General features: G+C 44.3%; 1 protein-coding gene across 1 annotated transcript; it reads right to left on the bottom strand.

Annotated features, from left to right (window-relative positions):
- Positions 1-198: 198 nt before the first annotated feature.
- Positions 199-12,678, bottom strand: taf6l (TAF6-like RNA polymerase II, p300/CBP-associated factor (PCAF)-associated factor). The gene is made up of 12 exons (XM_039823199.1): positions 12,542-12,678; positions 10,943-11,111; positions 9,520-9,606; positions 9,252-9,402; positions 9,074-9,124; positions 7,251-7,345; positions 7,093-7,167; positions 6,161-6,381; positions 5,645-5,777; positions 4,465-4,593; positions 2,466-2,962; positions 199-1,339 (listed from the first exon to the last, which is right to left on the bottom strand). The coding sequence occupies exons 2-12, from the start codon at positions 11,087-11,089 to the stop codon at positions 1,006-1,008; spliced, it is 1,920 nt and encodes a 639-aa protein (XP_039679133.1). The 5' UTR covers positions 11,090-11,111; positions 12,542-12,678; the 3' UTR covers positions 199-1,005.
- Positions 12,679-13,606: the final 928 nt, after the last annotated feature.

The raw sequence follows: 13,606 nt of genomic DNA, 5'->3' as shown, positions 1-13,606 counted from the left end.
GATTGCGTAGAATGTCAATGTTGTGTTCCCAACCGGTTTCTGCTGCCACCAAGTGTCCCAAAAAAGTATTGCCAGTTAAGAGCATAAGCAAATGAGAAAAAAAGCTCTGACAACACCGCAAATACATTTATAAAAACGCTCATTAGGAAACATACACCAATTTGACCACACATACGTGACAAAGAAACATGATGCAAATAAGATAAGATAAGATGCACCTTTATTGATCCCCAGTGGGGAAATACAGTGTATAAATACAGAAAACACAAGCAACTTAGACATGTGGGCTTATCGACTGACTATTGCTGACCACTTGTCAGTGATGTTGGAAAATGACCTAATAAAGTTTTATTCTCACATTCTGATTGCACTACTCTAATATTGTCGGGGATTTGGCCAACACCGGCTGACAAACCATAGTTTACCAAAGTAAACAGTCTCCCCCCAGAAACTTCTGTTGGTCCGTGGGACCTCCAGGTCGGGCTGGGCGATATGGAGAAAAATCTGACAATTTTAGATAAATAATCATCATCTCTATAAGAAATTATAGAGAAAAAATAGTTTGTTTTAAACTGTGTTTACATGCGTGCACAAAGATAGTGTGATGTTAAAACAGATCTGCAATTCTTCAAATGATATTCCCTCAAAATGTTTCAAACAGACTTTCTGAGTCAAACTGAGTTATGTGCTTGTAAATGATCAATTTAGACTACGCAACTGTATATCATGATCTCGATTTATGACCTGATCACGATATTATGCCAGTGAAAGACGATCAATTATCATATTGAATTATCACCCAGCCCTACTTGCAGTGCTTCATATTTTCTGTCTTTTGCAGTGCAGTTCCTGAAATTGTTTCTAAAATGCTGCCCGATGAAGCGATGTTAAAGTGGGAAACGTTGTCTTAATTTGCTTGTGCGTGTCCAAACTGCGTGTACTGTGTGTTTACTGCTGTGTGTAGAGTCTGTAGCAGTGGGACCCTGCTGTGTAGTAGTGCAGTCTCTAGAGAGGCAGGTGAAGGGAGTAATGGGAACACGCCCAGCGGCGCACAGGTTTTCCCACCCTGCCGATGACGGGCAGTTTGTGGGCGTAGGCACGCGGTGTGACGGCAGAGAGGGGTGGAGTCGGGGCAAAAGTGGTCTGGAAGGGGCGGCGGCCTTGGCAACGGCGACCCATTTGCCGCCCGCCGATGAGGAAGGAGAACACGGGAAGTCCCGTCTGAGGAGAGGTGAAGCGAGCTTTGGGGAAAACGTCCCGAGACGGACCGGCTGAACGCTGGCCCGAACGGGACGAGGAAGATCTGGAGCGCTGCACGGAGGAGGAGCGAGCCAGGGACCTGGAGAGGAAAGTCAAAGTCAGCAACATTCAGCACTGCCAACCAGAGTTATTACAGTCAACCAAAACGAAAATGAAAACGTAAACAGGCCGTGAAAACTATTTTTAGTAAACTGAAACTACATAAAAACTAAAACCTTCGAGAAGAACTAAAACGACACTGAAACTCTACTGCCAGGTTGAGAAAACTACTTAACCCTTGTTTTGTCTTCCTGTGCAACTTTGTTTTTTTCTGGGTCGAAATTTCAACATTTTGTTGTTGTTTTTTTACACTTTGTCGATTTTATTCAAATTTTTTGGCGTTTTTTTTTAGTATGTTTTTTTTTTTTCGTCACTTTTTCACAATTTTAAAAACAAGTTATTTTTGTGACTTATTCTGATTTTCCGAAAAAAAAAAAAAAGGGATTTTTTTCCCTGCGTTTTTGTAGCTTTTTCTAACATTTGTCACTTTTTTCAACGTTCTTTTGTCATAGTTCTGATATAGAAAGTTTCAAAGGTCAAATTTGACCCGAGGACAACAGGAGGGTTATGAACATAAATCATTTCAGTTTTTACAGAAACTGAACAGACTTGACATGAGATGGTGCTGTGTGTGATTGCGTCACATCGGACACTAAAGTAGCGCAAACATTAAACATCGTGACTATTCTCCAACCATGTGTTTTGTATGTCTACAGTATGTAGCTACATACTTCTGAGACATTTAACCTGGCCAAAACTAAAATTATTATACATACATATAAAAATAAAAAACTAAGCCTTTCTGAAAAACTAAACTAAGCAAACACACTCTTAAAAACCTAAAATTAAATTGAAAAGTTGAAAATAAAATAAAAACTAATTAAAAATTCTAAACTGTAATAAACCCCAACCCAATTGTTTAGTTTTCAATAAGAGTTAGATGTGTTTGCTCTGGGGTGGCCTCTAGCTCACCCAGTATGAGCGTGCGCCCCATGTAGGCTGAGTCCTTGGCAGCGGTCAGGGTTCGAATCCGACCTGTTGCCCTTTGTTGCGTGTCATCCCCTCCCTTTCGCTCTGCCTTTCCTGTCTATCCACCATCAGTATCGAATAAAGGGAAAAGCCCCAAAAAATAATCTTCAAAAAAGAAAAGAAAAAGTTTGCTGTACCTTCCTGACCCGGTAGCTGCCAGGCTGGGGGGGGGCGGATCGGTGCGTGGACTCCCGTCCTGTCGGGGGCTGATGTTGAGGTTGGCAGTCAGCTGAGGCATCTTTCGGGTGGTGTCAGGGTTGGAGGCAGGGCCGGGGGGTTCCTTCCTGGCGCCATCGGAATGGGCCAGGGCGCAGGGAGGGAAGCTGCCGAAGCCGGGCCCGGTACTGAACCGGACCGCCAGGCTGTCTCCGAAGAAGGAGTAGAGCTCGCAGTACATGGCGGGCAGAGGGACCGGGGTCCACTCCTCCCAGGGACAGCCGGCCCCGCCCGCCTGAAGGTGGCTGGCGATTCCCAGGGCGGCCTCCGACAAAGGCTCAGGGGGGGGGCTGAGGCCAGGGGAGCTCACCCTGTAACCCATAGCCCCCCCCACAGAGCCCGGCTGACCCCCGGAGCCCCCCTCCGCTGGCTGAGACAGAGACAGAGCCTTCATCTTCAGCAGGCGCTCCACTGCCACCTGCAGGGCACACGGCACAACTTCTTCATCATTACATCATCATCACAGCCACAACGTGGTGAGGCAACATCTGTCTGGCAGCTAGTTGTCAACATTAAAGTGCTCATATTATGCTCATTTTCAGGTTCATAATTGTATTTAGAGGTTATACCAGAATAGGTTTACATGGTTTAATTTTCAAAAAACACCATATTTTTGTTGTACTGCACATTGCTGCAGCTCCTCTTTTCACCCTATGTGTTGAGCTCTCACTTCTGTTCCATCTTTGTTGGGAGTCGCACATGCTCAGTAGCTAGGTAAGGACTACTAGCCAGTCAGAAGCAGAGTATGAGGGCGTGCCCTGACAGTACCTAAGTAAGGACTACTAGCCAGTCAGAAGCAGAGTATGAGGGCGTGCCCTTACAGTACCTAGGTAAGGACTACTAGCCAGTCAGAAGCAGAGTATGAGGGCATGCCCTGACAGTAACTAGGTAAGGACTACTAGCCAGTCAGAAGCAGAGTATGAGGGCATGCCCTGACAGTACCTAAGTAAGGACTGCTAGCCAGTCAGAAGCAGAGTATGAGGGCGTGCCCTTACAGTACCTAGGTAAGGACTACTAGCCAGTCAGAAGCAGAGTATGAGGGCATGCCCTGACAGTAACTAGGTAAGGACTACTAGCCAGTCAGAAGCAGAGTATGAGGGCGTGCCCTGACAGTACCTAGGTAAGGACTACTAGCCAGTCAGAAGCAGAGTATGAGGGCGTGCCCTGACAGTACCTAGGTAAGGACTACTAGCCAGTCAGAAGCAGAGTATGAGGGCGTGCCCTGACAGTACCTAGGTAAGGACTACTAGCCAGTCAGAAGCAGAGTATGAGGGCGTGCCCTGACAGTAACTAGGTAAGGACTACTAGCCAGTCAGAAGCAGAGTATGAGGGCGTGCCACGCTAGCAGCTAGGCGAGCATTATAACGTGTGTTCCAAAGTGACCACGTTTGTCTCTGAAGTAAAGGCTGGACTACAATAGAGCTGTTTGGAGCAGTTGGTGAACAGTGTTTTCTGTTGGAGATGGTAAGTCCCTTTTGGGGGACTTTGGGCTTTTTCACTTTGTTAACCTATATGCACAAAAAAGATATATAACACAATAAAGGAAAGGGAAAAAGCCAAAAAGCATAATAGGAGCACTTTAAAGACTAAACTTGCTAAAGTAGTCCAATTACAGTCATTAGAGCTGAGAAAACTCTTGTTGCTAGTGTACATTTTTCTATGGCTAATAAGTAGCATCAAATAGTCATTCCGTTCCGTGCCAGGTCATGAAACGTCCATTGCATCTTGTGCAGCGTGGGGGAGTGACATTTGGAATAAGGTGGGGGAGAGACAGAAGTGTGTCTGAATCAGATGGTACAGGAGATAAATATGTCACAGTTAATGCTGTCGGTCGTAGCAAAACTCATACAACTCAGCAGTCAGGATGTTGTTGTACGGCCGATCGCTGTGTGAGAGGACTTTTGTCCCTGCAGTACTGACCAGGATGGCTCCGTACACCTTGTGTCCATCTGCTTTGACCTGGGCGTTGGAAACGGAGTAGTCATCCAGCACAGCCTGGAGGTTGGCCCAGTACGCAGGGAGGTGAGGGAAGAGCACTCTCTCAACAGCCTACACACACACACACACACACACACACACACACACACACACACACACACACACACACACACACACACACACACACACACACACACACACACACACACACAGTCTATATCAACAATGTTTTATTTCCGGGATTGTTCCGGTGCTGCCGGAAATACCCCCGCATGTCCCTCATTTAGGCCGCATGTCCGTCCCCTTCCTCTTTCTTTGTGTTGGCGTTCTAACCTCCGGTGGATTTGTGAGGACTATGGTTAACTGCTCCTCAGATCTCTGCAGGGTAAAACCAGACAGCTAGCTAGACTATCTGTCCAATCTGAGTTTTCTGTCGCACGACTAAAACTACTTTTGAACGTAAACATGTTCCACCAAAACAAGTTCCTTCCTGAGACTATTTTGCAGCAGCACCGGGGCTCCCGATACTGAGTAGCATCATTTAGAGCAATGAAACGGAGCCGGCAGATGGAGCCGGTCTCTAGTGTGGGTCTCAAGTCAAGGGTTCCAAAGATACTCAATATTTGGTAACACTTTACTTGAAGGTATCGACATAATCGTGACATGACACTGTCATAACTACGACATGACACTGTCATGAACGTGTCATAAACGTTTAGGACTTTCTGTCATTAAGTGTCATTCGGTTTTTGTCATGACAAGTTGACATTATTTGGGTTGTCTTGGTCATGACAAGTTGACATTAAATGTGTTTGGAATGTCTTTGTAATGACAACTTGACATTAACCAGGATGACATTACCAGAAGATGTATTTGGCAACTTTTCCTGCTCCAGATTTCCCACCGTGGTCAGAAAGCACAGAGACACTTTGTTTCTCCCACTAGGACTCTAGAGTCGCTACTCGCTCCGAAGCTAATCACGTCACTCTCTCACTCGCTCTACCACACAATGCCCACGCCGTCTCTGCTATTCTGCTACACACACCAACGCACAAGTCTAAACTTCAGGCCACTTACGTAGGCTAGGGAGAAAGCTCTGTGTGGAGCTTCCGCAGAACCATAAATCAGCCTTAAGATGTACAGATGGAAGCAGTGAACATACCTTCCATCCCAGAGCATGAAGCCCCACCACAGCTCCATAGTGGGAGCAGAGCGGCCTCACCGGGTCAGACAGAACCTTCTGGAGCGACAGCAAGATCTGATGGTACAGACCACTCACCAGATCGCCATGAGTCCTGGAGAGAAAACACAGTAACAGGACTTTCATTGGACGTTCACCAGGTGGACGGAGACACGACTCAAAAATGAACTTTAATGTTGCTCTGTGTCCATCTATCTCATCGGCTCCCAAAAAATTATGTCAATGAAGTTTTCAATCTAACAGAAACCACAAACTCAAGCTAGCTTTGGACAAATACCTACTTGCTTATATGACAGTTATTTTTGGCCTTATATTTAATAATCAGTGAGGCTTAATGTATAGAGCTATTATAGCATTTTCAGGTTTACTAGAAGATGTTTACATGCTTTAATGTTCAAAAAAATGCTTCATATTAAGCATAATCAACCCTGCTTGCACATGGTATAGTATGGATGTGATCCTCTGTGATGTTCTCACCAGAAGATGTGGCTGAGGAGCAGGGCTGCGTAGTCCCTGAGGGTCCAGTGGTCGTTGAGCGGGTTGATGGAGGCGGCCAGCGGCTCCAGGATGCAGTACATGACGCTGGAGACCAGGCTACGCACGTACGAGCCCAGGTACAGGTACGGGTTCTGAACCAGGCTCTTCACCATGTGGAGGAGCCTGTTGAGTTGCTCCAGGTCATGGCTTACTGACTTCACCTGGACATAAGGAGTCGCACAATCAGCAATTGGGAGGAGAGGGAAAAAATGTATATGTTGTTTCAGTTTTCTTTGCAGCTCTACGGAAGAGGATTAGGGCCACATGTGAAGAATTCTGAGATTAAAGTCAGAATTCTCTTTTTTCCCCCCAGAGTTTTTTTAATAGTCTAAAAAATGTATCATCATTAGCCAGTAGCTAAAACCTGCTGACGTTAGCCATCTAATGTTAGCTTGCTGGCTCACTAGCTAACTGGTCAGCTAGCTACCAATACAGATTGAATCAAGAAAAACGTAATTATGTCGGGGAAACTGCAGCTATTTTATTAGCATGACATGAATAAACGTTACTAAACGTAACGTTGAATAAACATGAATGGGTAAACTCGTCCGTGAACAGATGCATTCTAATCGACGATAGTGTTTAGCAATAAAAACTCCCATAATTCCACGCAACTTCCCAACGTCATCAAACGTCTATGTTTACAATCCATTGCTTTGGTTGCGAGACCCCTAGCGGCAGAAAGTTACATATTGTACGTTCAAGGCCTAAAATTTTGATTTGAAAATTTTAGACGTTTTAAGACATCGCGGAAATCCTGTGTGTTCGGAATCCAGTGATTCTAGTCAGAATCCAGTGATTGTTTGGATTCTGAATTTGTTTAAAAAAAGTTTTGAAAAAATCTACAAGATGTGATCATGGGACAAACCTACCCCACTGATGACATAAACAAAGTATGGCAGGAGGGCAGCAATCTTGGAGTTGGACTGGAGGTCCAGCAGAGCCACCTGAAAACACACAGCAGAACAAATGTTAACACAACACGTGGCTCAGCCGGAGGGGGGAACGCCCCGGTCCAGCAGCAGCGTACCTTCATGAGGTGGGGGTCCTCTCCCAGGATGGCCCGTGTGATCTGCTGGTAGTACTTCAACAGGTCATCTGACAGAGACTGCACCGCTGTGGGAACTGGGACAATTCAACAGTCAGCTCCGACAACTGATGCGCAAACACTCTAAACCCTCCATCAGGGTTAAACTGATGCACTCAGCCAAGTCCACTTTATAAACAGGTGGCACTCATTTTACCCTGGTGTTGTCTTCCACTCGACCATGCATCGTCCTCCCGGGTCAAAACTGAAAATCAACACTTTTTCCTGACATTTTGACACTTTTTTCAATGTTTTTGGCGCAATTGTTTTTACGTTTAACATTTCTTTTCACCACCATGTGTAAACATCACTAACACACAACTTATTATCAAGAGTTTTACACTTACTTTTGGAATTCATAGTCAATAAACCAGAAATTATGAATTATTTAGATTACTATTATTAAAATTACTAACATTTTCAAATGCTAAAAAATTGAATAAAATATTCAATCTTCTGTTGTACTAGCGAAGTGGGTTGTATGGAATCATCGGTGTCTAACGTTAAAAAGAAACCCAGATTTCTGATATAGACATTTAGAAAACGGGTCAAATTTAACCGAAGACAACACAAGGGTTAAACAGCAATATATCCTTTGGATACAACCGGGGTGCTACAGGTGGATGCATCAAGAGTTTATACCGTCAACATGAGAAGTTGTTTTTGTGCTTTAAATATAATAATATAATATAATACTGTATAATAGGTGGAAAATGTTCAATATCCCAAGAAGGATGCCTCCCTCCCTGTTGGCGCAGAATTAGCCCTGGGATTTAATAAGGTGGTGGATATGGTGCATTCCATTTCAACAGGGAAGTCCGAAGTAACAAGTTTCCACTCAAAATCCAAGATGGCTGCTCCGTGCATCAACAGTAGTGAAAGCTGTGGTAATCTACTGTTTATTAGCACCGGTGTCTCATTAAACCGGTCGTACACACAGTTTTGTCCCACTTCTATCTGTGGACATGTTGCTACGAGTGTCTGTATGCAGAAAACACAGCATTGCGCGCCGTCAACTGTCCCACAGTGAAATAATGGTTAATCCGACTTGTTGTACTGGAACGCGGTCAAGTCCGGTGTAGTCTATATCCACGACGTTCCACTGCCGGGATTGCTCCTGTGCCGCAGGAAATTCCGCCGATGTCCGTTACCTTCCTCTTTCTTTGTGTTGGCGTTCTAAACTCTGGTGGATTTCTGAGGACACCTTCCACCGGAAAAAATTCCTTCCTGAGACTATTTTGTAGCGGCTCTGTGCGGAGCTTAGCGCCGCCCATGATGATTGTGATTGGTTTAGAGAAATGCCAATAAACCAGAGCACATTTTTCCTCCCATCCCAGAATGTGGACTAGACAGACCCTCCTCTGCAGCGCTGTGGAGGAAGGTCTGGCAATGCCAGACTAACTCTGGTGTGACGTCATTCCCAGCTCTAGCTTCCAACACAGCAATAGTTTTACACGCATGCACCACTTCTCCATTCCCATCTTGCATGTTTTTGCACTAGATCAGCTGTGTGTGTCATCTCATCGGTTTGGTAACACATAACGTTACACTAACCGGTCAATGTCAGGCAAATCATCAAAAGTTGCAAAAAATGTCTGCTTTTAAAAGTGTCGCATTTATGAACGTGTACCAGAGGGGCATTTCACAAGATTGAACTGCAAATTATTTCACAAGTTGCCTCCTCACATTCATTTCCTTGAAATGGAATGGAGCAGAGGAGACTACTGTGTGCTGAGCCTGTTGATCATAATGTGGCTGAGTCTTACCTGTCCCCTGAGGCTCCAGGTTGCCCTTCCCATCCAGGTAAGACACGTTTACTGACAGAAGAAGAAAACAGGAGAAACTATTAGTAACAGATACCTCCTGATTCAAAGACCTGAATAGTGAACTTTCAGCATCAGGGACACTTCTGTCAATAGCTAATGACAGCGCGGTGGCTCATACCTCGCACCATGGTCTCAGCACAGCCCTTGGGAATGTTGGTGGCCAGAGCCAACTCGACCAGGTTGATGTCCCGATCCTCAATGAAGAAAAGCTCTCCTTCTTTCGCTGAGCGGAAAGGAAGAGCATCCTGGGCCCCGTAGCCACATATGGCCTAAAGAACACACACAGATAAAGAAGCTGAAGGAAGTGATCACTGTAGCGTAACATCAGACTGAGTGTTCAGGCATACTGGGAGAGACCATTGATGTGAGCACTACAGCAGTCTCACCTCCACCTTGCTCCAGCGCAGAGCTCTGTTAAAGTCCTCCACTGTCAGCTTCCTCCTCTTGGCATGTCTCATGAACTGAGAGCTGCTCTGTGTGGGCCCAAAACACACAATCAGTACTGCATGTTAGAGGCTAGTTATAATGATATGACAGAGATTTGTCCATATGAGCATAATTCCCAGTGTAAACAGCTGATCAATTCAACTTTATTTCAGACGGGTCCATGTCAGTATTAAAATATGTAAAACAACAACACCGACAAGAAAAAAAAAAGCTGTACAAATTTAATTTTATAAGATCGAAGTGATTAAAACACATACAGATATTTGTTCCAATATTTCCCAAAGCAAGAAGTGTACCTTGTGTCACTCTGTGTGGGATGAGTTAGAGCCATTATAATTAGTTTTTTTGAATAAGTTAAACACATAAATTTGTGCATACAATTTCTCAACACAGCATAAAAAGGTGGGAACATTACTAGTCACAAACATGTGACTCGCAGACATGCGAGACATCGTGTCACGAGTCATCGACATGTAGGAAAAGCGTCAAAGGTCTGATTTGAACCCTGGACCTTCTGCGTGTGTGTGCGACCTTCATGTGCGCCCGCTCTACCAACTGAGCTAACCGGCCACCTCTGTACCGCTTTTAAAATGAATGTGCTGTCAATATCTTCTATAACAGCCATCTTTGTTGTAAACGAATTCAACCCAAGCGCTCTTTGGTGACGTGGTTGATTATGTTACTGTTGATCATCTGTCCATCATCGTATAAAGCCCGCCCTGACAATTTGATTGGTCCGAACAGCTCTGGTTCGAGCATAGTTGCTCCACAACGGATCAAGTCCAGAGCGAATTTCCCGACCTCAAATGTTGTGGGCGGGGGCTAAGTTCGGCCGGCATCCAGGCTAGCTGCAACACAAGTGGGCTGTAACGAGTGGAGTACAGTAGGCTCTTAAAAAGGGTAGTTTTAACATCATATGTGAAATTTGCGTGCCAGTGTATTGCTTGATGTGACCCAAATATCTCACTTTGTTTACCACATTTAGTGCTTGGTCTGCCATAAAGAAGGAAGGGAAAACTTGCCTCTAATCCTCCTTGGTTTTTGCAATCATGACAACACTCTTTTTAGAGTTAGTTTGATGTCATGCTTCACACCATGCTGTGAGCAGACTAAGTAGTTGTTGAAGGCTGGCACTATATGTAGACAGGACAACTAAGTCATCAGCATCCATCAGATGATAATAACACTAACCCCCACGTCCAGTTTTGCACTCATTTAACCTTTTAGAAAGATCACCCATATGCTGATGAAGCTTAGCCTTTAAAGTTATACCCCACCCAAAATGGGGATGGTGCTTCATTTTTGGGTAAAGTAACACTTTAATGTTTCGGTCAATCGTCCACGCACCCAGGCAGCACTGACCTGCGTTGCCTCCCTGAGCCGGTAACACACGTCCTCAGCCAGCAGAGCAGCCACATCGTCGGCGAGCTCCACGCCTGCACTCTCGGCCATGAGTTTGACAGACTCCCGGGAAACCTCGGCGAAGCGGCGCTCCTCCCGGTCCGCCATGATCACGATGACCACTCAGAAACTGGCAAGGAAAAGCACCTTACGTTAAAAGGTGCACTATGAGTTCCTGCACGGTCACTTCTGTTGACGTTCCAAGTAAATACCAAACAAAACAGAGTTGTTTCCGTAACTGTCATGACTAACTGACTAACTGTCATTAAACCCCACCCCCTCCCCCAACCATCTCGTCGGTGATTGGCTGGAACGTGGTTTGTTGTATTTTGGTGCACAGCCTGTGCCCCTAGTGTTTGTTTGACGTTTACGACCCGTGTTGTCTCCCGAGACCGGGCTTTTTCACAGTGGATTCAGGGGGCAGGCAGCTAGTGGATCATGGAGAGATGCCTACGATTTGAGACAAAAATTAAATTGCGCTGAAACCATGCAGCATAGCGCACCTTTAACACTTGCTACTGTGGCCATTTAGCTACATCTTCTTATAACAACAACGCTCCTACAGCTAACCTTAGTGTTTTAAAGGTGCCCTGCCACACAAAACCGTTTTTCCTTGTATTTTTTGAAATCTGTTAGGTCCATATGTGTTTGTGTTATGTGGTGAATGTGAAAATGAACTGCTACCTCCTCTGTCAGCTCTAGACACTGAAAAGAAATAAGCAGAGAAATCAGACCAATCACAAAAGCTGGTAAGTCTGACATCATATTGCCTGAGCTCATTACTATTCATGAGCTCGCCCAGTTGCGCTGGGTAAAGGATGCTGACAGCCAGGCTCTCATTGGCTAGCTGTTAGCCAATCAGATTCAAACAGCTTAGCTTGTTGAATATTAATGAGAACTGGCAGAAATCGAGCTGAGTCTTCCTGCAGGCTTTCTATACCAAACTAAAATGGCTTGAAACAAGGTAACCAAGGCATTTTTTCTACAAAAAAATGTTACAGAGTCCATGGTAGAATTTCAGACATTACCACAAAGAAATTAAATACGTGTGGCAGGGCACCTTTAAAGTTTAGATTTAGAAGATTAGCTCTATATTCAAATTGAGTCGTGATTGGTGGATCAGCCATATGCCGAATTTACAAAAGCACATATCAGATTCGTTGCAAGGTCTTGACTTTTGGTGTATCCGTCATGTATTACTGACATTTTTAATTACCACCTTTTTCAATGAGGATTATTCAGTTCTCTGAATAACATTAAATTTATTTCACTGTCCATCATGCTAACTCTGTATCAGCTGGACCGAACTGCTACTTTAAGTTATTGTTACGCAAAGACAACTACCATTGATTGGTGTATACAGTCTATTACTGAATTATTTAAGTTACATAAAAGTAAAATACACTGTGACGCTAACGTTACCATTGATGTATTACAGAGGCTAACGTTACCGCCTGTTGTAGCTAGCTACAATCACATAATAAGATGCTATTAGCTAAAGTTAGCTGTCAAAGAACAGAGAAAATACAACGCAAAATCTGTATTTGAACACGACTTTACCTTCTTAGCTTGAATGAAGGCTGTGTATCATCAGAGCCGGAGTGGAAGTTTACATAGCGTAGCTAACGTTGCTCTCTAAACACTAGGCACCATAGCTAGGCACCCATTTAAGTGTCAAGTTGGTAAAAAAGAGAAAGGGAGACATCCGTCCATCTCTTCAAAATAAGGCAACGCCGAAAGGCCCAGTCTGTCAATTTTTTTAAAGTATACCGCATTGCTGATAAAATAAAATATATTATGCAGTCTGTAACACATCAAAATTGAATGTGCTAAGTGGTTTTCAAAAAGTTCATTAATTTAGTGAATATATTTGACTAAAAACGCACAACATCCGTTTTAATTCTGGATAACTTAACTCTGCTAGGGTTACATGTTGAGATTTTCCGTATACTAGTGAGTGACGCGCCAGGAGGTTAAGGCCAGTGATTGGTCGATCGAAGAGCATTGGGAGATACAGATTGGTTAATTGATTACCAGTCAGACACATGCAGCTGGCCTTCTTGAATCGATGGACGTTATGAAAAGATTTCAACCAGAAATCGTTGACTCCCCGTTTAAAATGTTCCAAGCTTCTCACTTTCCAAAGTGAATGTGTAATATGGAATTAGATTTATGCCAATATAATCAAACAAAAATGAACCAACGGAAGGAAAAAAAAAATCTTAAATTATTTCAAAAGTAGGATTTGGACCTAATGTTGGAACCCAGCTGCAGAGATTTGCTCACCCAGAGCTGTACAAAAAATTGAATTACCACAGTAGCACCCGTGCGATTGGACTGCAGCTTTGCGATGCTTGTGTGAGAGGTAAATTGATAGTGCATAGCTATTCTATTTGGTAGTTGTAAAAATCATGTCCCCAGTGTTTCCACTTGACGCTGTCAAGAACTGCAAGGAGAGGAAGGAGGTTAAAGAAGCGAGCTTGTGACCGGGAGGTTGCCGGTTCAATCCCCAGACAGACAGGAGAAAATCTGGGTGGGGAAAGTGAAAGAGCAGTGCTTGTCCCTCCCTCATTAACACCACTGAGGTGCCCTTGAGCAAGGCCCTTAATCTCTCCAGTGGAGCTG

The sequence above is a fragment of the Perca fluviatilis genome, chromosome 14, assembly GCF_010015445.1.
Source record: "Perca fluviatilis chromosome 14, GENO_Pfluv_1.0, whole genome shotgun sequence".
NCBI lineage: Eukaryota > Metazoa > Chordata > Actinopteri > Perciformes > Percidae > Perca > Perca fluviatilis.
The sequence above is the reverse complement of the archived record's forward strand: the minus strand, read 5'-3'. Positions and strand labels throughout refer to the sequence as shown.